This window comes from Colius striatus, chromosome 1 (assembly GCF_028858725.1).
Source record: "Colius striatus isolate bColStr4 chromosome 1, bColStr4.1.hap1, whole genome shotgun sequence".
In the NCBI taxonomy this organism is placed as follows: Eukaryota; Metazoa; Chordata; class Aves; order Coliiformes; family Coliidae; genus Colius; species Colius striatus.
In genome coordinates this window covers 85,388,340-85,414,338 of record NC_084759.1, presented here as the reverse complement: position 1 = coordinate 85,414,338, position 25,999 = coordinate 85,388,340, and the positions used below count along the sequence as shown (strand labels likewise).

The 25,999-nt window shown below is 36.9% G+C and overlaps 1 protein-coding gene across 9 annotated transcripts in view; it reads left to right on the top strand.

Annotated features, from left to right (window-relative positions):
* Positions 1 to 25,999, top strand: part of DMD (dystrophin) — a 1,219,670-nt gene that overhangs the window by 371,271 nt on the left and 822,400 nt on the right. For all 9 annotated transcript variants that reach the window (XM_061999893.1, XM_061999885.1, XM_061999868.1 and 6 more), the window contains exons 3-6: positions 14,848 to 14,940; positions 15,309 to 15,386; positions 17,091 to 17,183; positions 23,693 to 23,865. In XM_061999893.1, the coding sequence (XP_061855877.1) occupies positions 14,848 to 14,940; positions 15,309 to 15,386; positions 17,091 to 17,183; positions 23,693 to 23,865 (437 nt within the window). The remainder of the gene's footprint in view (positions 1 to 14,847; positions 14,941 to 15,308; positions 15,387 to 17,090; positions 17,184 to 23,692; positions 23,866 to 25,999) is intronic.

Genomic DNA, 25,999 nt, shown 5'->3' with positions numbered 1-25,999 from the left:
GGATAGAGTTACTTTTCCTACTAGAAGCTGCTACAGGACTGTTCAGTGTTCATGCTGAAAAGAATGTTGATAACAGAAAAGTTTTGGTTATTTTCAGTCTCTGGAAAATTATGCTTGGTTTCTCCAGATGGGCAAAAAGTGGAAGAACCCATTTTAAACTCTTACCTGAGCTCAAGCAGAGTGGGTATGCTTGCTCTTTTAAGAGTGTCATTTGAATTAATATCTCACTTACTGCAAACAAGCTTGTTGGGAATAAATATAGTAAATGTATGAGAACTCTCAGGACAGTTCTTGGTTGTGATATGCATGCTGGAAATCCTCCTGTACATCTTAGCTTCAACATGGGACAAGAAGAGCAAGCATAGTCTGACACATTAAGTTAGTGGAGTAACCTCCATTTTCAATAAATAAATGCTGCTCCTTTGTTTTCATCTAGCAAGCTCAAATGTGATTGCATGGATTTTAGCACTGCTAGATGGCAATATTGAAAAAAGATATATACTTGATTTAACTGTTCTATGTAGCAAGATGACAGGGAGTGATTATGTGCATGTGTCAGGAAATGCAATGAGTTTGACTAAATGCTTGTGACCCTTAGAAGGGAGGATGAGTCATCCACTTGTATGTCAGTACTAAAGATTCAGCTGAGTTAATGAAAATATATTTGAAAAAATATGTTTGAAAGTAGCACTACCTCAGATGCACTTAGAGTTCGATTTTGATTTGACTACCAAAATGTGTTTTTTTATTGAGGACAACTTCTCACTGGCAGAGACTGAATACACCATTTCATTACTTACTTTTGTTCTGTGTGATACCTCTCTTCTCTTTCAGCATAATTTTGTCTTTCTTTGTTAAAATTAGGATAGTGGTCAGGTGTTTCCTTATCAAGAAATGTTAAAGAAAGCCAAAAAAAATGTACTAGTAAAGTGGGAGTAGAAGCATGACAAGAAATGCCAGAACCCTTGCCTTTTGCTCTTCCTACGTAAACAAAGTCGAATCAAGCAAACTGGAGGACACTGCCCACTCTTTGGTGGCTCATCACAGACTAGATCATTATTCAGTGCTTTGGCGAAGCTGACTTCCCAAGGGAAGTCAAAATGTTGCAATATGCAATGCCACCACTTTGCCAGCACAGGAATAGAGCTGTCATAAATGTTAACCATTGTATATGTCTGAGTTATGTTCTGCAGCTTTTATCTAAATTATGTATCACATTTACTTTTTTTCACATCTTCCTCAGTGAAGAACTGATGTAGATTATATCACTTATTTATATGGGATTTGTCATATAAGTAATAGCAACACTTCATAATCAAGGAGTTTATTCTTTTTGTTTTCTTATTGATGAAAATTACTGTTTTTGTGTTATTTAAAAACAGTTGCACTTATTAAGAATTTTGATTACTTCTCTGTTACAAGTAAAGACAGCAGTAGGGGTTTGTTTGTTTTATTTATTCTCAAAGATGTTGCTGAAGGATTTCCACAGTAAATGTTTGAAATATAGCTTATTATTTATACACCTCAGATTTTCTTTGTAGCCAGGATGTAAGCTGTAAACTGATGAAAAATGTGTTGCTGAAGACCGTCCCTCAATAAAGGGAGAATCCAAACTCACCCAGAATCATAGAATTGTTTGATTAGAAAAGACCTTTAAGATTTGAGTCCAACCATTTACCTAACACTGTGTCATGGTTTGACATGACAGCTGTTTCTGGTAAGGGGAAAGGGGATGTAAAGATGGCTCCTGTAAGAAGTTGCTCACAACTCTCCCCAGCTCTGAGCCAGACGCACTTCTAGGGCTGAGCCAATTAGATGCCTCCACGATCACTTTTTCAGAAGAAGAGGAGGCTGCATCCTGTTTCTTCCTTCTTCTGCCCCTTCTTCTTTGTCTGGTGGTGGTACAAGGGAAGGAAGCGACCATGCGGACTCCAAGGTCGGTGAGGAAAGAGAGCAGGAGGTGTGCTGGAGCAGACTCCCCTGCATTCTGTGGATAGGACTGATGAAGCAGAGATTTGTTTGCATTTCATTAAAGATGAGGCATCAAGGGCAGAGACTCATTTTACTAAAGCAGACCCCAGACCAGGGGCACTGACTCATTTTGCTAAAGCAGACCCCGCATCAAGGGCAGTGACTCACTTCCTTAAGGACCCCGAGCCAGGGGCAGTGACTATGGCTGGAGGAAGTTGCGTCCCATGGGTGGGACCCAATATTCACAGAAACTGTGACTGTAGGGAGGAACCAATGCCAAAGAAGCTTATTAAAATTATGCCCAGAAGAGGCTATGTCCCGAGGGAGGGACCTTGCATCTGTAGAAACTGCAACTGTGGGAAAGAATCCATGCTAGAGATATTGATTAAGGACAGCGTCCTGTTTGAGGGACCCTATATTGGCAGAAGTCGCAGCTGCTGGGAAGAACCCCCATCAGAGAAGTTCATTAAGGACTGTGTCCTGTGGGAGGGACCCCATATCGGAGCAGGGGAAGAATGCCAGGAGTCATCCTCATCTGAGAAGAGAGAAACAGCAGAGCCCATCTGTGAGAGACTGACCACATCCTCCATTCCCTACCCCCCCCGAGCTGTTGACAGGGGAGGAGGTAGAGACATTGGGAGCAGTGACCTGGGCCTGGGAAGAAAGGAGGGATGGGGGAGAGAGATCTTAAAGTGCTAGTTGCAATTTTCTCATCCTATTCCCTTTTTACTTTTGTTCCATTCTGTTTCTTGTAGGTAGTACAATAAACTTTCCTAATTTCCTCTCTAAGTCGAGTACTGGAGTCTGTTTTGCCCAGAACCATACTTGGCAGCAAGCCCTCTCTGCCCTTGTCTTAATCCACAACAACCTTGCTTATCTTTTTCCTCTTATTTCGCTGGAGTCTCTTCCATCCTAACGAGGACGGGGGTGAATGGGAAGCACTGAGTGAAAGACTGTTGTGGTGCTTCTTTGCTAGCTGGACCAAAGCACGACACACCAGCAAGTCCAGCACCATACCATGTCCCTCAGCACCTAATCTACACAGCTTTTAAGTGTCTCCAGGGATGGTAACTCGTCCGTCTTCCTGGACAGCCTGTTCTGGTTTTTAACAGGCATTTAAGTGAAAAAGTTCTTCCTATTATCCAATCTGAGCCTCCCTTGGTAAAACTTGAGGCCATTTCCTCTTGTCCTATTAGTTGTTATTTGGGAGAAGAGACTGACTCCCACCTCGCTACAATCTCTTTTCAAGTAGTTGTAGAGAGTGATGATGTCTCCCTTCAGCCTCCTCCAGACTAAACACTCCCAGCTCCCTCAGCTGCTCCTCATTAGACTTGTTCTCCAGATCCTTCACCGGCTTTGTTGCCCATCTCCAGACACTTCAATGTCCCTCATGTAGTAGGTGGCTCAAAATTGAACACAACATTTGAGGTGCAGCCTCACCAGTGCCAAGTAAAGGAGGACAACCATTTCACTGGTCCTACTGTACACACTGTTTTTAATACAAGCCAGGATACCATTGGCCTTCTTGGCCACCTGGACACACTGCTACCTCATGTTCATCTGACTGTCAACCAACACCACCCAAGTCCTTTCCTTCAAGACAGCTTTCCAGCCACTCTTCCGAAAGCCTATATTGTTGCATGGGGTTGTTGTAGCCAAAGTGCAGGACCTGGCACTTGGCCTTGTTAAAACTCCTACAGTTGGTCCTGACCCATTGATCCAGCCTGTCTAGGTCCCTCTGAAGAGCCTTTCTGCCCTCAAAGAGGTCAACACTCCCACTGTACTTAATGTCATCTGCAAACGTACTGAGGATGCACTCAATTCCCTCTTCCAGATCATTGAGAAAGATGTTAAACAACAGGCCCCAACACTGACCCCTGAGGAACGCCACTGGGGACTGGCCACCAAGTGGATTTAACTCCATTCACCACGATTCTCTGGGCTCAGCTATCCAGATAGTTTTCCATCCAACAGAGAGTATATCTGTTCAAGACATTAGCAGCCAGTTTCTCCAGAAGGATGCTGTGGGAGATGATGTCATAGACTAAAGTCCAGGTAGGCTGTATCTACAGGCTTTCCATCATCCACTAAGCAGGTTGTCTTGTTGTAAAAGGAGATCAAGTTGGTCAAGCAGGACTTGCCCTTCATAAAGCTATGTTTACCATCCCTTAACCCTTGATTGTCCTGTAAATGCCTCAGGATGGCACTCAGGATAATCTGTTCTGTAACTTTCACTGGCACCAAGGTGAGGCTGACCGGACTGTAGTTCCCAGGATCTTCCACCCTTCTTGTAGGCGGGTGTCACATTTGCCATCTTTCAATCTGTTGGGACCTCCTTTGTGAGCCAGGACTGCAAGTAGATGATGGAGAGTGGCTCAATGAACACTTTCACCAGCTCCCCCAGCACCCTTGTGTGCATCCGATCTGGCCACATGGACTTGTGCATGTTGAAGTGGAGCAGCAGGTCACACACCATTTACCCATAGACTAAGGGGGCTTCATTCTGTCACCCGTCTTCTAGCTCAGTAGGCCAAGTAACCAGAGAACAACTGGTTTTGCTATTGAATACTCAGACAAATAAGGAATTAAGTACCTCAGGCTTTTCTCATCCTCATCCGAGAAAGGACATCTTTGTATATGAGGAACCACGGTATATGCAGTATTCTGTATCTGTGTAAATATTAATCTGTGCTCTAAGATTCAGAACATCAGTAAGCCAAAGACAAAAACTGAATCTTTCCATGCTGTCCAAGATTTTGCACTAACACTTGGGATTTTTATCAAGACTGAAGACATTCCCTTTTTATGTTTTCTAATGACCATCTGTGAAAAATAAATTCCTTGAATGGTAAATGTTCATGGAAACAGTCTGTTGTAGAACTAAAATGACAATTTTATCATTTGGCATCTGCTAGATACAGTTTGTGCTTGTCCAGTGGAAAGTGGGCTGACTCTTCTTTCTAAAACCCTGAACTTTCATCTTTGCAGTTCTCACTGTTTTAAATTGCTGTTATACAACTCTGCCTAGTATAAGCTCCAAAATATCTACACTCTATAAATTAAAAAAATACAAGTATTCTGGAACATGTAAATATAACTAAGATTCTATATTTTATTGAAAGTTACATTGAGATACCACTAGAAATAAAATTAGTTCTTAGTTTATCTTACTTTTCTTCCTTGCATGTTTCTTTGCAGAGGTGAGATGCATAATTACATGCATACTTTTTAAAAAGCTCATTACAGTCAATTGCTAGATTGCATGAAGCTAGCTGAACTGTCAAAATAAATGTCCTTATCCTTGACTCCGAATTCATGATTCATTCTTCAAACCTTTTAGGAATTTGCTGAGTGTATGTTCATGCCCACTTACAGAGGTTTCTTTTGATCCCAGTCATCCAGTCTTTAATGACCTTGAACAGCAATATACTGCTCAATGACATTGACTGGCTAGATTAAACTGGTTAAAAAGATAGCTGCCAGGTTTATTTTGTGTATCTCTGTATACTTTGTATTGTTTAAAAGAAAAGCAGCAGATGCCACCATTTTACAACCACTGTTTTCCAAACAGGAACCGTGTATAATAATTACTGGGCAAATTAGCATAGATGTATGTAGTGAGCATCAGCTTAATGTTTTTTGAAACTGCCTAGTTTTTGTCAAAGCTTTGACAAAGGGTCAAAGGTGAAATAATCCTCAAGTCTTTATTCCCATCATCTGGGAGCTGCTTTGTTTTTTTTAATTCATCTGATACAGATCTCAGATAAAGCTGTGCTGGAGTTGCAATGGATGTAGCCTTTCATTAAAAAAATTTTTTTCCTTTGATCCTGTCACAGATGCAATAATCTGAGTTGTTTCCATTTTTAAGGGGGACATAGACACTTACATAGAAAATATATGCACTATATATGAAATAAGAATATTTTCTTTATTTTTTTGTTAACAGATACCAGATTCTACTAAAACCTGACACATTCAGGTGTGGGTATCTAGAAGTGGCTATATCATCTCTGTGAGCTTAGAACTGGCCCATCATGTTTTCCTAAACAATTAGGAAAATTGCTTCGATTTGTGGGGTTTTTGGTCTGCAACAGGGAGCAGTAGCAACTGTTTGTAAGATATCTCCTTCAGTGGGAATAGTTCAGCTTTTGAAAAATAATATTCAAATTACTAAAATGATATATTTTAATTTTAGCAAGTGAAATTTTGAAATATTATATACTGAAGTGCTATAAAAATCTACTGTTGATATCATTATATTTTTCCTGCTCTAATTGGAGACTCTCAGTAGGCTTTATTTTGTTGTTCTAAACAGATCTTCAGTTTTTTAATACCATCATGCTTTTACAATTAATAACTGCTTTTAATCTAGTGTTATTCTTATGAAAAATATAATGCATTGAATCTGGAAAAAATAATCTGGTTAGTGATGTAATTAATTTCAAAATATAATTTTTAAATGTCATTGATAGGTAAGACAGAATGTCTCATTAAAGTGAATTCAAGTTTTATTGAATAAACCTCATAAGAATTTTTAAAATGAAAATCAGATAGATAGTAACTATTTTGTCTTTGAATTTCAAATGCCATCTGTCTAATTAATGAATAGTGTTTTCCCCTTGCTTTCAGAGCAGCAAACATAATTCAACCTCATGAATTTTAGTGATCTCAATTTAGTGATCCTATGAATTGTAGTGATGGATAGCATTCCAGCATAACTTTAGGACGTTCTGTTATGCCTGAAACTTCAAATATTTTAATTATCACATAATCAGACTTACAGTAGAATTCAACAAAGGAATGGTAAATTATAAGGCTCTACAAATAAAAGATTTCTGCTTATTGAGTCTCAAAAGGCCTTATGTACTGGCTTCAGAAGAGTATGATAAAGTACACTGAGGATATGATATAGATTATATTTAGATTCTATACAATAATTGAAGACTCTGGTCAAACTGCTCTTCACTTGTTATTAGTTCCCCTGCTTCCTTGACATCAGAACTTTCTGCACCTGTCTTTCTTGGGTAAATGTTTGGTGAGGGTAAACCAAAGATGAGGTATGAGTTACCATGACAAATTTATTTGCTTATTCTTTGATTTACATTTAATTTACAGACAAACTTCTGAGAGCTGAGAAAAAAAAGTGATAGCTATACTGATATAATGCTGTCTGTCAATATGTCTGTATTTCTCTTCTGGGTAGGTACAGTCCCTGCAGTGAGATTTTTCTGATTTATTTTGAATGGAAATAACAAAGTATTTCTCAGAAGCACAATGGGATGTGAGTATCCTTCTCTGTAATGATGCTGGAAAAGTAAAGTGACTCCTTGTGCTGAGAGGAAAATATCTTTTTGCAAGAACTGAAGTGCCAGGAGGGTCTGATGTCTTTACCCAAACATCAGAGTCTGCGTATAAAACTGACTCCTACTCTGGGAGTATGTGTGCTGTCCCACAAACGTGAACTGCCTTCAGAAAACTGGCTTCTGCAGGGGCGTTGAACTAGATGATCTCTGAAGGTCCCTTCCAACCCCTACCATTCTATGATTCTATGATTCTAAGATCTGTGCCTAGATCTCTCTTTAAGGGTAGAGTTAGGTGTTCTGTGCCTGCTGCAAGCATCGTGACAGCTGCTTTGTTGAAATGCATGCTAATAATCATTAATGTTGCCTGTGAGAAGACTGTCATCTTTAGACAAAGGTCAGTAGTGGTAATTTTTAAAATATCGACATTCATCAGTTACTCCACTGTGTAATTCCTTGAAAGCTGAAGTTAGACTGCAGAAAAAGGTGTTTACCACAAAGACTGGGAAACAGGTTGGAGCGCTGACGAAGGCAAAGCATTTTTGCAGTGTTTGACTCCAGATGGCCAGCATACTCTGTCATCTGGAGAAGAATGGATGCCTTTGTTTTCTAACAGGAGAAAAGAATGAAGGGAGAAAGGGTGGCTTGTGTGGCTTGAGTTATTGTGCAGTGCTTCCCACAAGTCAGTAAAGCTGTGGTCTAATTAAATGATGCCTGGTGCATCTTTCTTCCCTCATGACTGGGACAATCTTCTGCTGCTGTAATAGTAATCCAGCATCAATGAAAGAAAATGTCAGTCACTTTCATGGAACTTCCCAGCAGAACTGAACAACTGTAACTGAGGATGTTTGGGAGAGAAATTCAACCTTTAATATATTTAGCAGAGCAAGATCAAGTATTAATAATCCTTCTTTTATTAAAACTGATTTAAAAGATCTGTTGAGATTAGCCCAATGGCTTTTCTTTATTGTTTCATAGAGTGAAGCATAAAATATTTTCACCACAAGAAATTCTTGCAGAAAAAAGATTATTTAGAGTCTTACCAAGGATAACACCTGTAAGGGTAACATTTGTTTTTATTTCTTTCTTACTGATGGTGATTCAGCAAAATGTACAGTTGTACAAGCTGAATTTGAGACAATTACTTGAAAAAGTTATGTGAAGACTTCTGGCTTACATCCTTCTGTCCTTCTGGATTGTATCGTGTCTTTTCATTTTTTTTCCATTTAACATCCTGAGGTCCTGGCCAAACTGCAGTGCACCTCTGGCTTTTGGTTTAACAGCCCAGCACACTGAGGGCACAGCTGGACCACACTATAGGTTCCTTCCAGGCTCTGTGGTCCAGGTTTGCCACCCATCCTGGAAGCACAGATCTTGTCTCAAGCTAAGGTCTCATTTCTTTAGCTGTTCTGGGAATCTGAAGGTCTTCAGTGTCCACTAGTTTTATTATAAGCTGATTTTTTTCTGTTTACACCTAATATAATGTTAAATCTGCCTAGTTTCATCCCTAACCTTTAATTCTCTGTCTTTACAGTGCGTTTTCTTTTTTAGTTTATTCTCTGTCTCTCTCCATCTGTTGATAGTTTTGTTTGCTAGATTTCCCAGATGAATTGATAATAATAAGCCAATAATAATGTAAAATGCATAAGAAATAGTATCCAACTTGTCTTACTGTAATAATCTTTTTACAGTCTAGGCTGCCCTTAAATGAAAAGTGTAATCTAAATACATACATATCTGCAGATGAAAATGAAAAGTCTGAGATTTGTTCTTCAGCCCTTTTCAATTTTTTTGTGAAAAATGAGAAAAAATATCTCTCATTTTGCATTTTTATAACAGAGAAAAAGAGATATATGCATGTTAAAGAACCTCAAAGAATAGCAGTGTTACAGTCTTTTATTATGCTTTACTGGAGTTGTTATTGCAGAGTCATTGTTTGAAATTTTTAATTCTTATGAATCTCAGAATATAGAAGTACATTTCTACCTTTTTTGCTTGTGGACAGAAATTTAAATTAGCAGTTATTCTTCATCCTCTTCTCCTCCTTCCCTTTCTCCTCCCTTCCTAACTCTTTTCTATTTCTTTTCATCTTGCACTATTTTTACTTAGTATAGGATTTACCTATGCTAATTTATTCTGAAACATAATGTCTGCCAATAGTTTTATGCTAATCAGAATTTCTGGACCTTTGACTCATAATTATGAGAACTGGGCAATAGGAGAGGCAATGTTCATGAATGGATATCTATTTACCTTCTCTGGACAAGATATTTTTCATTTATTTGATCTTCTGTTTTGCTTCCACAATTACTGGCTTACATGTATCTCTGAAGAGAGGGCTTTTCAAGGAATGCTGACTTGTCATGTAATGCTTGCCACAATAATAATTTCTTCCATAACATGTCTGATGAATGAGCTGATTAAATAATTTACTTGCTTGGTAAAATTTGTTACATTTACATAGAGAGAATAAGGTCTAATACCAAGTCTTTGGAAATAAGAACACAGCAATGACAACGAAAGTAGACAGTTCTCAGAAGAATAGGATGGAGCTTGATGGTTTAAGATTTCTAGTATATTTACACATACACACAAACACACACACACACACACACACACAAGATGCAACTACATTTATCTTTCAACACTTATTTTCAATCTATTTCCCCCTTTTTCCCCCCTTTCTTCTCCATCTGCTGTTGTCTTTTTGGTAACAGGTTTTGTTGTAAGATTGGTTCATTTGCTGTCTGAACTTGGAAAATTACTAATACACTTTAGGTATTATTTCAGTGTGATTAAGACTAAGAACATTCCAGAATATGTACATGCAGTTGAGCGAGTAACTAACTAACTATGCTTCAATCCCTTACAGCACATAGAGGGACACTACTGCAAATCCCTATGTTTTCCTGAGATGCTACCCTATAATTACCCTAGAATTCTAAGACTAAGGGTTATGTAGTTGACCATGGTAGTGTAGTTTTTTTCCCCATACATATGTATTTTGTGAATTCCTTTCATCAGTCCTTATTTAAATTGGAGGGTTAATTTCATTCATGATAAAAAAGGAATCTTATCTTCCCTTCTCTGACACATTTTTGGTGATTGTCTTTTAAAATAAATCCTTTGAATGTCCTTCAGGTGCCCTTATGTTATGTAAAGATCAGCAGTTGCAGCCAACAGCCTTATCAGCTAAACCAAGAAAACTGTCTCTCTTTTGACCTTTATTTAACACAAAGATTGCAGGTTAAAATAACACATAAAGCTGTCATATACTTAAATCCCTAGAGTCTTTCCAGTCATTAAGATTCTAACAAATTCCTATTTTAGATTTTTCCTTTGTTATTCCTTCTTCTAGTGTTTCTGCTTCTTTTTTTCTATTATTTCAATTTTAGTTTTACAGTTATTCCCTCTTTTTCTTTATTCCTGTTGTGGTTTAGGCCCACCTAGGAATAAAGGGCCACCATCAGCCATAAGTACTAAGGACCTTTGGAACCCCCTAAGGATAGGGAGGGCTCACTTGCGACTTATGGTCCCAGGCAAAACAGACAAGACTACTCAACTTGTGGAAGAAAACAGAAATTATTTTTATCCACCAACAACCAAAACATAACAAAGAGACATATTTAACTGCAAACAATACAGAGTACAGTGATGATTAAAAGTAAAACCAACTCCTTTGTGATTCCCTTCCCCTCAACCCTTCCCTCTACTTAGGCTCAGAGTCCCGATCCTGATGTCTTTACCTCCTCCTCTCTGAGCACTGCAGGGGGACAAGGACTAGGGGTGCAGTCAGTCCTTTCCTGATGGCTCCTGCCACTTATCTTGCCTCAGGGCAGGAGAACTCCTCACCAGTCCTCCGTGCTCGATTGTGGGGTGTCTCACACACTAAGCAGTCTCAAAGGGACTGCCCAGACATTCGTTCTGAGGGCTACAGCTCTTCTCTGTTTCCTCTGGTTCAGGGTTCAGAACAGTCACCTCCTGTGGCACAGGGTTTTCCCAGAGCTCCTGGCATTAGTCCTGCCAGTGTCTTCTGTGGATTGCAGGGAGACAGCCTGTGTTCTTGCCACAGGTTGCAGAGGGGTTTCTGGTCCAACATTCCTTTCTTCTTCTTGGTCCACATGGTGGCCTCCAGCTTGCCCTACTCTTTCACTTCCTCATACACCCCACAAATTTCTGTTCTGGAATAGTGATCACAGAGGCACTAGATTGGCCCACTCAGGCAGGAAATGGGTCCATAACACAGAGCTAGAGGAAGTGTCAATGTTTACGAGGATAGCACTGCAGCTCCCTCCCCCAGCTACCAAGCAAAATGGCTTCAGACAAACCATCACAATTTCATATATTTTTTTCCCATTTTCCTTTTTATTCCTGCCTCCAATCTCCCATATCCCTCCATTAATTGTTGGTCTCCCTGAAATAAGCAAGTAAGGAGGAAAGAGATGATAATTACTTTGCCAATCATCTTGATTAATGTGATAGGTAGCTTATGTATTGATTAAGACCATAAAATTATCTCTAACTTTATACTGCTGATAATCAAACTACTGGTTAGGAAATTAGTACCATACTGATGAAATGATGTCTTGTGCTTCATATTTGATATCTGCAGTCCTTATGCTGTCCTGTACTCTCATTTCCCTTATCTCTTCCATCATTGTGGTTTTTAGGAAGAAAAACAAAGTGTAAACCAACAATCCAGCATGCAGCTGCTTTGAGCATTTTTGAAAATGAGGGTTTGGATAAGTTTGTAATAAAAGGGAAGTAAGTCAGCATGCGTACAAATGGCACAGGAGATTCTTCTGAATATGTTTATTCATCTGTATGTATAGGGCAATGGATATATGTTGCAACCTAAAAAAGGTTTTTAACAAGGTAGTTTTTCAACAAGAATTTATAAAACAGTACTAAGTATTTGTTTTGACAAGCCATTGACTAGCCATGTTTGAGTTTTTTCATTGTTTTCAAAGCTTCAGACAACCTAATAGACAGTTTTCAATGACACAATGAATTTATTTGATGCATCTGAGCCCTTTGTTTCTCAAGACTTACTGCAATGTCGATCTGGTGAAGACATTCAATCTATTTGAGAAAGAAGACTTAATTACCCTGTTGCCAGAAAAATAGCAACCTTCTTCAGGTTAAGGATGATATGTGTGGCAGCAGTATAGAGTGTCTTAAGTTATTTTTAGATGCTGATTAATGGAAGATATACTTTCAAGACCCTAAAAAAATCAATGATAGCTTTTGTTTTAAAGTTTACTTGCAATAAATTTGTAATTAGTATGTCCTGTTGATGGTGCTACCATGCTGTGTCTCTACTTTCCTTTTAAAGGTTTTACCAAAACAAAGCTTCATATTATTTTGTCAAGGGTAATTTTTGGCTGTCCTAGATAGATTTCAACCTAAACTTTATGAATAGCTTAAGTGTAACAAGAAGGAAGAAAGACAGACACACAGGCAGTTATGAAGTCTAGTTATATTTTTTTTCTTAAAATACAAAGCAATATAATTATGTTCTTTTATCAAAATGTCATTATGCTCATATTCCCATAGCAATTCAGTAACATTATGGGCACAAATCTTTCATAGTGATACAGAAGGGCTTATTGATCACTTCAACTTTCTAACAAATGTTAAAACGTTCCCTTGGAAGTGCATAGGTCTTGTGCTTCTCCTCTGCAAAAATGGCTTTCGTTTTGCAAGATTAAGGAACAAAAAAAAGTCTGTCTGATCTAGTCGTATGTTTTAATTTTATATTTTTGCTGTATAGAGTAAGTAATAGACCCCTTCAGGAATGCTGTGCATCACTTGGCTTGCGTAGTGGCACGTGATTGTTCATAACATAATTTAGAATATTTTATCAAAACTATTTCTCATACTAAATGCAAGGCAAGAAGTAGAGTTTCTGAGTATTATTACTTCACCAGATAATTTAAGAGGTTTGAGCAAGGTGAGTAAATCATATGTGAATCATATTGCTTCTAGATAATTTAGGTAGTCAAGTGGCAGCATGTGTGTTAGCTAGAAATTAGCTTAGTTGAAATGGGTTGTGCAGGGTGTGAAAACTGCCTGGAAAACAAGATTTCCCACTTCTGTCGAATTTTTTTTATATTTTGCATTGTTTGCTCCATGAAAGAGAAACAAGACCTTATCAAAAAATGAGGGGATCGAAAGGAGCTCTTGCCTCAGAAGAGCAGTCAGACAGAAAGGAATAGAGGAAGAGTCACGCCAGAGAGGCTAATAACACTAAAATTTGTGCTGTAAACATAAATATTTATTGACCAAGGAAAAAAATGAGTTCAGCACTGGAAACTCCGCAATTCTGTCCTCTGTTTAAGGAACCTTCCAAAGGAATTAAAAGTTTCTGATAAAATATATTTTCATAAAAGCCCCAGATAGTTCTAGTGAGTGTTGCAGTGAGTATTGGAACAACATTGCTGACAGGAAAGCAAATGTTTTCTATATAATTCCCAATTCCACATTACTCTCTGGTAAACGGGGAAGATGTGCAATGCAGGTCAGCACCATGTCAATTCTAGCAAATTAAAATACTTCCTCTCAGGCAAAGCATCTGTGAAATTTCACAGATTAGAAATAATGTGGACATGTGAATCTACTTGATACTGTACACAATAATCACTAGTCTTCCTAGTGTTTCTTAATAGCTCCTATACATAGAAAAATATGGCAAAATATATAGGTGCATATAATAGTTGCAGAGATACTAAGCTATGTAAAATTATGTTTATTTAAAAAAATTAATATGTTAGTCAAAGCATCAGATCTGAAACTTGTATTTCAGAAAGAGAAATCAACTTTTACTGCTGTCTTTTGATGATGCTATGAAGAAAACGTGAATTGTGTTTTAGCCACTTAGCTTAATGATGCCCTGATTCAGTACAATTCCAATTATGTCCTGTTAATATAGGCATGTTTCTTAGATCCTTACTAGAATAAGCCTAAGGATTATTTCACTTTATGTAATCCCAAATTTGTTTCTGCCACATGAATTATAATAAAATAATTTTGAAAATTATTTCTCCTGGTTTTCACCTGAATTACACCTGAATTGCCAAGTCCAGTGTTACAGCCTCATCAGTATTTAGTTCTGGGTTAATTGTTTGAATTAATGGTATGTGGACATATTAAAAATTATTTGATCTGCAACAGTTTCTCACAAATGATATCAACAACTCGCTTGGATGTGTTCCTGTGTGACCTGATGTAGGTGGACCTCCTTGAGCAGGGGGGTTGGACTAGATGACCGTTAGAGGTCTCTCCCAACCCCTAACATTCTGTATTTTACATAAAGTAGGCATCAGTCTGTCTTACGCCTTAGAACCCTGTTAAAAACAGATGTGTGAGAAAGAATCCTATTAGTGTAGTATGATATTTCCGTCCTTTACATCAAACATTTCTATTTATTGTTTAATTAGCACAGTGTATTTATACAGGTGAAATACACCACTTTGCTATACAGTGAGTTTTATAGCTTTTCTGGTTTTATTTAAACAATTTGATTCTTCCTCTTTTTTTCATATTTGAACTAACTAAAGCCATTGTTTCATTTTAGTTTGGAAGACGTTACGTTGAAGATCTTTTTAATGATTTTCGAGATGGACGAAGACTTCTGGAGCTTCTGGAATGCCTCACAGGCCAAAAACTTGTATGTGTATATTAACATATCTACTATATATTGAATTCTCAATGTTTTGATAATTGTAGTAGGTGCTGTTCATTAGTCTCCATCATTGACAAGGGCCTGGAATTATCCGATTTATATACATTCCAATGATTCATTCACTGAAAAATGTCAAGATGCCAAATTACCTTCTGATCATGGATCCAGTTTGCCTCACAATTACCTTAATTTGATATTGGGAAGCTGCATCTGCTCAATGTATGGTGACATTCTGACTGTTGTCATAAACTTTCAAAATAGAAAACTACAGGTGTAATACAAGAACTAAGTTACATTAAGTATATTGTAGTTTCTGATCTTGGGCAGTCAAATTTGTTTTATTTTCTTTTTAGGCAAAAGAAAAGGGCTCCACAAGAGTTCATGCTCTGAACAATGTCAACAAAGCACTGCAAGTTTTGCAGAGAAATAACGTAAGTAATCAGCTGGACAGGGTCGGAACCCAGCATTCTTAATGCTTTGAAAGTATTGGATCAAAATCTAGCTTATAATATACAATTACTAGATTCAAGGCAAATTTATTAATGTGACATTGATAATTTGTTATTCAGCACCAGGATGAAGTGGATTTCAAAGAGCTTAAGATCCTGTGCAAGCAGTTGTTTGAATAATATATCTGTAATGGATGTTATCAGAACACACGTCAACACACAGAGTTTTGTAGTCATACATGGTGTTTAAAATATTAATAGAATCATAGAATGGTAGGGGTTGGAAGAGACCCTTAGAGATCATCTAGTCCAACCCCCCTGCAGAAACAGGTTCACCTAGATCAGGTTTTAAATAAAATTTTACATAAAATTAAAATTTTAAAAGGTTAATTACAAGAATTCATCTATAGCTGGTCAGAAGATGCTGCTTATCAATACATCTACTCAAAAGTTCTGACAGTTTTGAAGTCTGAAAAACTGAGGGTTTTCTCGTAAATTTTAGTTAATGTCTGTTCCTGTGGTTCGTACCATTAAGGAAATTAATCATATCAAAACCACTTTCCATTCTATTTTGTTAAGATTGCTTTTTTCAAGCCGGTATCTCATGCATAATTTTTGAGTAAATATTTTCATAACAAGCATTCTAATGGACCTGCAACTTTAGTAGACATTTTCTGTGGCTAACTAATTGGAATTAATGCCAAATGTATTGAGCTCCTCCTCAAGAATAAATTCAATAAACTATAACATTCACTTAAACTTAACAGTATCATGGAACATTGATAATGTATTCTGTGCTGCATATTATATTGGATATCTTGATACTTGCAGTGGGTCACTGAATATGCTTGAGTTCAGCTGCTGAATAAAATTATCAGTTTTATAAATCTAAAATTTTAGAGTCATAGTTTCCATCCAGAAGTGCAGGTCCTGGCTTGTATTGTCTTGCACTCACATCCCTGAATTTTTCTTACTTAGCATAATAAGTCAGGGAGAGTGAAGAATCATTTCACATGAGAAGGAAAGAATATTCCAGGATAGTAAATACTGATGTATTATGAAGTTGCAAATGCCTAATATAATTGTGGAAAACAATATTACTGGACAAACTCATATGGAACATACTTATTTGAATCACAGTAATTAGTTTCTCTGTATTCCGGAACACATCCTGCCTTGTCTTATATGTAGAATTTAATTAAGGCAAAATAAGTTCTATTTTAATCTAAATATGTAGAACAATATCTTGGGCTTGTAGGTTCTTGTAGTGTGTAGATGTGTATATAGCTTTCAGCAAAGTTTGTTATGTAGGGTATGGAGCATTATACAGGAGTTTTTCTGTGTCACTCATCAGTTTTGTGATTTATCCTTTTAGAGGCTTAATATAAAAGATTTTTGAATTTTTAAAAACTATTACTTTTAGTTGTATATTTTCACAATATGCTGTAACTAGAATAATTGGAACTCTAGTTCACTGCTTTCTTTTTGCCAGCACATTAATTGTGCCATTTATAAAACATGAGCTGGATGTTTACGAAACAGAAACCAAATGAGAGATTTACCCTAGTCTATCACTCCCTCTTCCTCACCACAAAGAAAATTTCACACCAAATACATGAAAATAACACCAACCTCTTATGCTTGCTATTTATCTTATACAAATATTGTTTGTTATTTCTTTAATAGGTTGATTTGGTAAATATTGGGAGCTCAGACATTGTGGATGGAAATCATAAGCTGACCCTTGGTTTGATCTGGAATATAATCCTCCACTGGCAGGTGAGTGGCACTGCTATTTACTTCCCATGAGGTACCTTCATTCCACTGATCTTTTTTCATTATTATCCAGCCACAATCTACAAAGTAAACATAGATATTGCAATAAATGTACTAAATTAGCAAGTTTTATGGCAGTCTATTTAAATATTATCTAGGATATTAAGGATATTCAGAACATAAAATAGATTTTAGAGCATTAACAGCAGCTCTTTTGACTCTAATTTTACAGCTGGACATTCTAAGAGAATACATAACAGTTACTGTGAGAAAAATAGAGAGATAAAAGTAACATGAATATGTAGCTTTCATAGTTATTTTTAGTATCTTAGAAATAATAAATTTTTAAAATTTTAATAAAATAATCACTTTTGTTGCTTTACTCTGCTGACTCATCCTGCTAAGAATTATTTACAGAATACTAAAAAGCTACTTCTCTAACAAATTATTGGAGCAGATGTAGCTTACTTAACTCCTTTTCTCTTTCAAAAGGGGGGATTATTACATAGATCTTCTAAAAACTGACATTGATGATCACAAAACTTAAGTAAACAAATTCTGAGACAGCAGTAAAATGAAATTCCAAAAAGAACTGGCATCTAGATGCCCTGAATCAGTATGTTTGCATGAATCTGGGCTGAGTCTGTCTAGTTATGTTGCCTCTGTTTCCCAAATAATAACCTGCAAGTTTGTCATAGCATTACATTGAAAGATGGTGGGAAATAAAGCCTAAAAGACTTTATATTAAAAACTAAACACTCCTATCAAGATTCACATGTGCATCATACGTTGCAGTAAGGAAGTTTTTTTTTCTCTGATTGTACAGGACATGTTGTAGTGAAAGCAACAGAGAACAGCTACAAGTAGTTAAATTACTTCTTCCTTTGTCTTCCATTCCAATATTGCTAGTTTAATTGCATAGCATTGTTCTAAATTAATTATTTAGAGCAGATGGAATATGAAACCTAGCTGTGCTTTTTCTGACATTCCTTTTAACCCATACCTGCACACACAGAAAAGACATATCTCTTCCCTAGTACAGTCTGGTGAGGTTTTTGAGAGCAGGCATGTGCTCTTAGTGTACTGCTTGCCTGCAGTATATAACTGATTTGTTTCAAACTTCATCTTGAGCCTGTTGATAACTGTGACAGCAGCTGTGATGAGACCTGTGACCTCGACTGAAATACCCAGGTATTACAAGTCCAGGGATTATATTTACAGAGCAGTGATTAAAGGTATGACACTTTCTCAGCTTAATCAGAATGATTCAGTTAATTTTTAGTTGTACTTTGAGTTGTGCTGTGTTTCACTTTGTCTTATTCATAGATTACGAAAGGAGATGACCTGTGTTCTGGACTTTTATTGCATTATGGACTTTTTATTCACGTTAAAGAAAAAAAAAAATTAAAAGCCCCTGTTTTGTCTAGAATTCAGTTTTCTAAAAAGTAGCTGAAGCCTGTTTGACAAGGAGAAGCCATTATTATATAACAAGTCTGTTGCCATTGCATGATGATGAACAATGTGTTTGATGTGCAAACCTGCTTTTGAAAATCCTTTTACTTTATGATTTCCATAAATTGCAGTCCTGAGAAGATTCACTTAAGAGGATGTGTATCTGCCTGCATGTAAAAAAAGGTACTTTGTTGCCACTGAACAGGCAAAAAGCTTTTTCCAGTTTCACATTCTGCAGCCAAGGCCACACTGGGACACAACTGTACTTTTATATGACGAGACCATCTCTTACAAAAATGTCAATTTCTGTGTGTAAAGTGTAAATGATGACTTAAAAAAAGGAGAAGAAAGATGTATGAAAGGAATAGTGAGTCAGTACCAATCTGAGTGGGTATCAGCAGTCTCATTGAGGAGAAACAGTGGTAGAGGAATTTCAGCAGACAAAATTTTATTCGTTCTTGCCTCTCTCATATCTGTTTAGTAGAAATCTTGTGTCTTTCCATATCTCTGGTGATTGTGTCCTTTCTGATCTAGCTTGTTTTTCAGATCATTATTAAAAGTTTCACTGAAATTGAACCATATTTCTGAGTTGAGCACCTGCTGCCAAAGCTCTTTATGGTACTAACTGTATCAGAGCTTTTATTTCCTTGAAGCTGCTGCCCTCTTTCTCACATTTCTGTGATCCCAGCCTCACTGCAGCATTAACGTTTAAGAAAAACCAAAACAAAATGAAATTCCTAAACTATTACATTTGAGATAGTCTCTCAAGAGTGGAAAAACTTTATATATAGCAGTGTGCAAATTGTTTTTAGGAACAAACTTATTTTCATGAGAGCATGAAAAAAAACAAAACTCTGGCAAAAATCTATGGTAAGAGCCACAACCAAAATCTCAACTTTCTTCAGAACACTAAAAAGCAAAATAATAGACATAAACATAAGGCTAATAATTCAGAGAGGTGCATTTCAACAATCAGTCACCTTCATTTGGAGAACTATTAAAAGCATCAGGCCCAATTTTCATTGAAATTACCACTTCATTTTATTTTTAATTATAGTGCTGAAAATAAAATACTAACATCTCTATCAATCCACCTTGAATCAATGGGCAAAGAATATCCTTTACTTTGATAGGTGTCTTGAACATCTATAAAAATGTTCTTAAAAGAATTATTTAAAATGTGCTTTGAAAGAGTTTACCTTATTCTACCTATTAAAAAAAACCCAGTCTGTGCAGTCAGAATACCTCAAATATCGCAAGCAAGAAATACTAAGTCATCTGTCAAAGAGATGTAAGGTTCCTATCTGAGAAATATTAAAACATTTTGCTTTAAGAATATTTAGATTCTCTCCTATTTCCATCCTTCTATTCTTGGGGATGACATCCCCATGCTAAGCTCCTGTCTTTCTTATAAAATTCACCTGAGTGTTGATTTTAGGAATAGCAGATGTACTGCAAGCCTAAGATTATGCTATCTTCCCAATAACTTTACACGCACACAGCTATGCATACACAGACTTCAGGACATGGTGCTGCAATGGGGAGGTCAGAGATCTACTGTTGCTATGAGCTAGGCCTGGGCATGTTCCTTTTGGCAGCTTTTCAGTCTGGGTATGAGAATAGCAGTGCTCCTGATCTGTTCACAGCTTTCCATTTGACAGTTTGACACTTCAGAAGGCATCTTGCTCTTTTTGCCCCTTTCTATTTAAAATTAAATATTTTCTTATTGCTGTAGTATAGGTCTATTCCTATAGGTCTATTTCTGTTCTCTGGAAGTTGGAGTTTCCTACACGTTAAAGCTTTGTTTCCTAATGGGAGGTACTAATTTAGAAATGAGAGGTAACAAAGAAATGTGTATCAGAGGTCAACTCATTTGGCAGCAAAAGGCAGAGCCTACTAGACACTTGGAAGTAGGTGTAGTTTTTGAGCCTGGACACAGCAAATGTATCCATCCAAAAGTTCTTCAGGCTGATGTGAACACATCTCCACGTACTACAGTTTCTGAGCAGTACATCTTAACTAAGAAGCCTTCAAAAAGTTTCCTTTTAACTTCAGTATCAACCAGCATTTTTCTACTCAGAGGTTCATCTTGATTCAGGACCCAAGCTGTCCAGTGGCAACATGGTGCTATGCCCACAGAAGTGTGGCATGGCCTGGCATAGTGCTGCTGCATAGTGCTGCATGGGGGACTCAGGAGGACAAGGGGGCTCCAACTGTAGAAATGGAGTTTTCCACCACTTCTTATGGAATAGGAAGTGACCTTAGCTTTCAGCATCTGGAATATTGTGTCTGGTTCCCGGTCACTCAGTTCAGGAAGGACAGCTCTGAGACTAGGAACTGCTGGAGAGAGTTCAGTGCAGGGCCACCAAGATGATGGAGTGGAGCATCTCCGTTATGACAAAAGGCTGAGGGAGCTGGGACTCTTTAGCTTGGAGGAGACTGAGGGGTGATCTCATTAATGTTTACAAATAGGTACATGGTAGGTGTCAGGAGGATGGAGCCAGGCTCTTCTCAATTATGTCCAATGACAGGATAAGAGGCAGTGGGTATAAACTGGAACACAAGAGGTTCCAAAGAAATACAAGGAAGAATTTCTTCACTGTGAGGGTGACGGAGCACTGGAACAGGCTGGCCAGAAGGGTTGTGGAATCTCCTTCTCTGGAGACATTCAAAACCCACCTGGAAAAGTTCCTGTGTGACCGACTTTAGGTGGTTCTGCTCTGGCAGGGGGGTTGGAGGAGATGGTCTTTCGAGGTCCCTTCCAACCCTTAAGATTCCGTGATTCTCTTCCTCTGTGAACAAACCCTTTTACTTTGTTACTTTAAATGCCTGACATTCCCTCTGAGACAAAAAAAAAAAAATTTGAACAGTCTTCACTGCTGCAGAGAAATGCAGGAAAATCAGAGTAAAACTTTATCTATTGTCAGCATACTAAACTCAACAAGATGAACTTGAAACTATTTTGTGTTCATTTACTCAAAATAAGAAGTAAATACTAAGTTTTCGTGTTTATCTCTCCAAAGAAAAATTATCACCTAAATTCTTCTGAATGATTGCCTTCCTGGCGGCCTACTGTTTTACTGTTTTCCAGTGTTCGTATTTATTGCTCCTTTCTCTTATACTAATGTCAACTCAAACACTTGATCTTTTCCATATGTTATGAACTTAATTTTCTAAATCTCATGTTTCTGCATGCATTCAGCTATCCTTTTATACAAATATATGTTTTATTTTTTAAGTGTTACATTTTGTTTATAACATTCATATGAATCTGCATTTGTTAATACAAGCACATGATAAAAATCTGAAGTGAACAATGAAATCTTGGCTTGGACAATTCTCCATTAATATAATTTCAATATTTTCTAGTCTATTATTGTTTGTTGGTGGTGAAATAGATGCTAATCTCAAAACTTTTCTTAAGTTTAGGATCTGGTTTTATAAGAACTAAAATTTTCTATTTTGATAGAAGTGAAGTAATTTTGCCTGGAAATCTTACCTTCTTGCTGAATTATGTAAATCTACTTTGCCAGGTCTTGATAATCAAGACAGTAAAAATATTGCTGAGATAACCACTCAGACATATGAAGCGTCTATCTCCAAATTTTCTTAAACTCTTTTCTTTCTTACTCCTCGTGTTGAAAAGAAGGCAACTTCATTGGTGCAGATTACAATCTTAGACTAAAACCAGGACTGTGTCTTATGAAATTTAAAAGGGATCAGCTTCTCCTTCTGTCTCAGAAACTAATAACATAAGTCTCAAAAGGAACATTCAAACTACTGATTCTCTTTGAGTAGTATGCATCTGAGATTTAAAACCAAGGCATTCTTTTATTAATTAGTATCTTCACTTATTAAAAATAGCAAATAACTTACTACAATGAAAAATAAAATACTGGGGGTTTTTTAGTTTAGGGTTTTTTTCCTACAATATCCTAGTAATGTTATTGTTGTTGATTATTCTTTGAGATTACATCTTGTGAAAGTTATATGTTTTTACAATTTAAAAATAGTGTATCCTGCATCATGATGTAGCTTCTGCACTGAATGCTGTTCTTTGATACTGGCTGCAGAGCAATTAAAGCAGAGAAGTAAAATGAAGTTATATACTTCATAAGCAAATAAGTAAATATAAGCAACTTTATAGTTAAATTATATCTTTAGATATATCTTATATCTTTATATATCTTTCAATTATATCTGCAGAAAGTATTTTAAAAGAGCTGTTAAACTTTCCATGATTGATGGAGAAAGCAATGGTTTAAAAGGGATTACTTTAAAGGAAAAAGTATAGACTTCTTAATAGAAGTTTTGAGTGCTCTTTCACTAGTAAAGAAATTGCTAAGAAATATGTAATCTACTGCATTATGTCAAACTCTAGGCTATTATTTTTAGAATCTCTCACAATTAATATCATTTTGCAAAATAATAACTGTAGGTGAGTGAGCTTTCTCTAATGAAAGAGGATTATTAACTATTCATTTAAAAGACAGTAAAAAATAAACTTACACAACAATCTTTTAATGCATACAATGCATTTTTATCTGAGTGCATATATGCCAATATAATTTCTGCATTTAAGTCAAAAACATCTGCTGTTCACTGAGAATGTTCATTTTGCCTTGGTACTTATTTCAACTCTGTCAAGGAGGGAAAAATACTTTTCATTGTTTCATCAAATTCTGCTGTAATGTGTCATATTAACTAAGGATGTATTTCCAGAAAGAAAACCACAAGGAGAAATACTTGGAATGAACTCAGTTTGTGTATATATGCAAACAAATTTGCCTACTCTGTTCATGCATTAAATGCTTCATGTGGCACAGAGATAAATGTACTGAATGCATCAGCAATGGTGACCAACAAGTCAATATCAGTTGTCTTTAATCATTCAGACTTGACTGCTGTCATTGTATTGTGACACCAAGTATATTCTTGGGTTTTTCGTTAAGAAATAAATCTAGGCAATTGATGGGTTTTTGTGAAGAAGAAAAAGCCCCCCAAAGTCAGTTCTTAATGGGTAAGTTCAATTATAGGTAAAATTCTGTTTCTTACTGCAGGTCAAAGATGTAATGAAAAACATCATGGCTGGACTGCAGCAGACAAACAGTGAAAAGATTCTACTGAGCTGGGTCCGCCAATCGACTCGTAATTACCCACAGGTCAATGTTGTCAATTTCACCAGTAGCTGGTCTGATGGATTGGCTTTCAATGCACTCCTCCACAGTCACAGGTAGGAAAACTAACTTTTCATTATTTCAGTGACTTTGTAACTGATGGCTGTAACAGGGTTTGAGGAGGGTGTATCTGTTATGTGGGGGTTTTAGTTGCTTCCTGTGTGGGTGTTTCTGCATTTCTTTTAAATATCTGCCTATTTGCTTTGACCTGGATGCTTTGTTTGATGTCAGACTGAATCCTCTTGTGGAGGCAGAGGGTCTGAGCTTTTCACAATGCAACCAAATGTGCTCTGTTGTGATCCTTTACTGGAATTCTGTAGTGGATATACTGAGTCTCAAGGAGTACAAACTTGGAAACTTTCGAGAAGATCAAAGAATAGATCCAAAACTAAACTTCTGAGGTTGTCCTAGAGGGAGAAGGAGATGTTCTTGTGGAGACTTAGGGAAAATGCAGTGCTTGTTTAAAGCCTCTGACAGTTGCTAGGTAGAAAGTATGGACTGTCTTTCAAAGGACACAGATGGAGAAGGTAGCCTTTGAAAAACATTTCATGCTGTCCCCAAGCTGATTTGAATTTTCAGTCTATCAGAAATTGTCTTGTTCTAGTCCATGCTGTATAAACTTCCGCCCTTAGAGATCTAGATTTCTATGATGGTTTTGTGCTCAAGGAAGACGTGCAAGCCAATCTGTCTTAAAAGTCTGCTTCTTGCCATTACTGGTTTTAAAACAGTAATTATTTTTCCGATGTGGTGAGCCTCCTAATCTCTCTTCTCCTGCTTCTATACCTTTCTCTTGAAGGAGGCTATTCTGCAAGATGGCTGACTGCTCCAAATTATCAGTGAATTGAGTTTTTGAACAGCTAAATGAGTATGTTCTGTTTAGTAAGAGACAGTAGAGATTCACAAGATGTTAGTACAAGTCAGGCCTTTTTTTTTTTTTTTTTTCTTGTTGATGTTGTTGCATTAAAGACTTAAAATAAAGTACTTCTAAAAGCATAGTCTGAGGCAATGTATGCCTTCCAACTTCAGCACTGATGAGCTGGAGAGATTTCTTTCCAAAATTTTGACAGGCTTATGTAATTATTTCTGAAGAAACTGTCTAAGTCTACTATTGTATTCTGAAGCCTAGCTCTGAAAATGGCTATGCCTCACACCACCATCCTGGGCACAGTAGGCGTCTCTTGCTGTGAATCCATTTTCTTCACCCTGCATATGCCTGGGAGCCTTGATTTGATCTGACTGAACTGAGATCGAGGAACCTTGAATTACAAATGTTGTTTGCTTGCAATGTTAGGAATAAGGCATTATGTTAAGGAAGAATTTATTGTATTCTAAAAGGGCTTAGTGTATGTCTTCCCCTGCATTCAGTATTTATAACATTAACAGCTGGCTTTCCCACCATCCTGCTGTTACTCTGACATTGATGCACTCACACCTTTCTAGTGTTGCTGCAAGTGTTTATGCTAGTACTCGGAGAACTGCATTTGGGGAGATAAATAAGAAAAGAACTAAAATACAATGACTATGTCTTAAGTTTTTGATAACTACACTTTTAATTGGTTATTAATTACAGTGTGGTTTGGTGGGTTGTTTTTTAAAATGCTCTCTGAACTTGCCTCTTTTTTTTTGTTATTTCCACTGATGATCATGTCTCCTTTTAATTTGTCTCATTTTGTAAATGATTTCATTCTGATGGAGCTGAATGCAATTACCTTCTAAAAATTAATGAATCTCTTTCTTTCTAAAGATCTGATTCAACACCTGTAGGGGTTTTTTATTTTATTTTTTTTTTAAAAGCTGTGTGTGGAATAATTTTCTCTCTGCATCATTTACCTTACCTACTTTTACATAAGCTTGGTTACGATGTGGGAGCTTATGCATCATGTTTGTGGGCATGATTAGCTCTTCATCTTCCTAAAACATTGTCTATACACAGCCTTATTTAATGAGAAAGTGCTGTTTTAAGCTCAAGCACTGGGTAACATAAGTCACACAGAAACTCTCTGATACAAAAAAGATCGAGTGATTCAGAATATTGGTGGTACAGTGCTTCCTCTGTTGCATTTGATACAGCTGGCAAAGAAAGATATGCTTCAAAAAGAAAATATTTCAAAAATTTTTAAAAAACTATGCTAAAAAGTTATCAGATAACTAATTACCACCTTAGACTCAAAGGCAAAAACCAGTAGTACT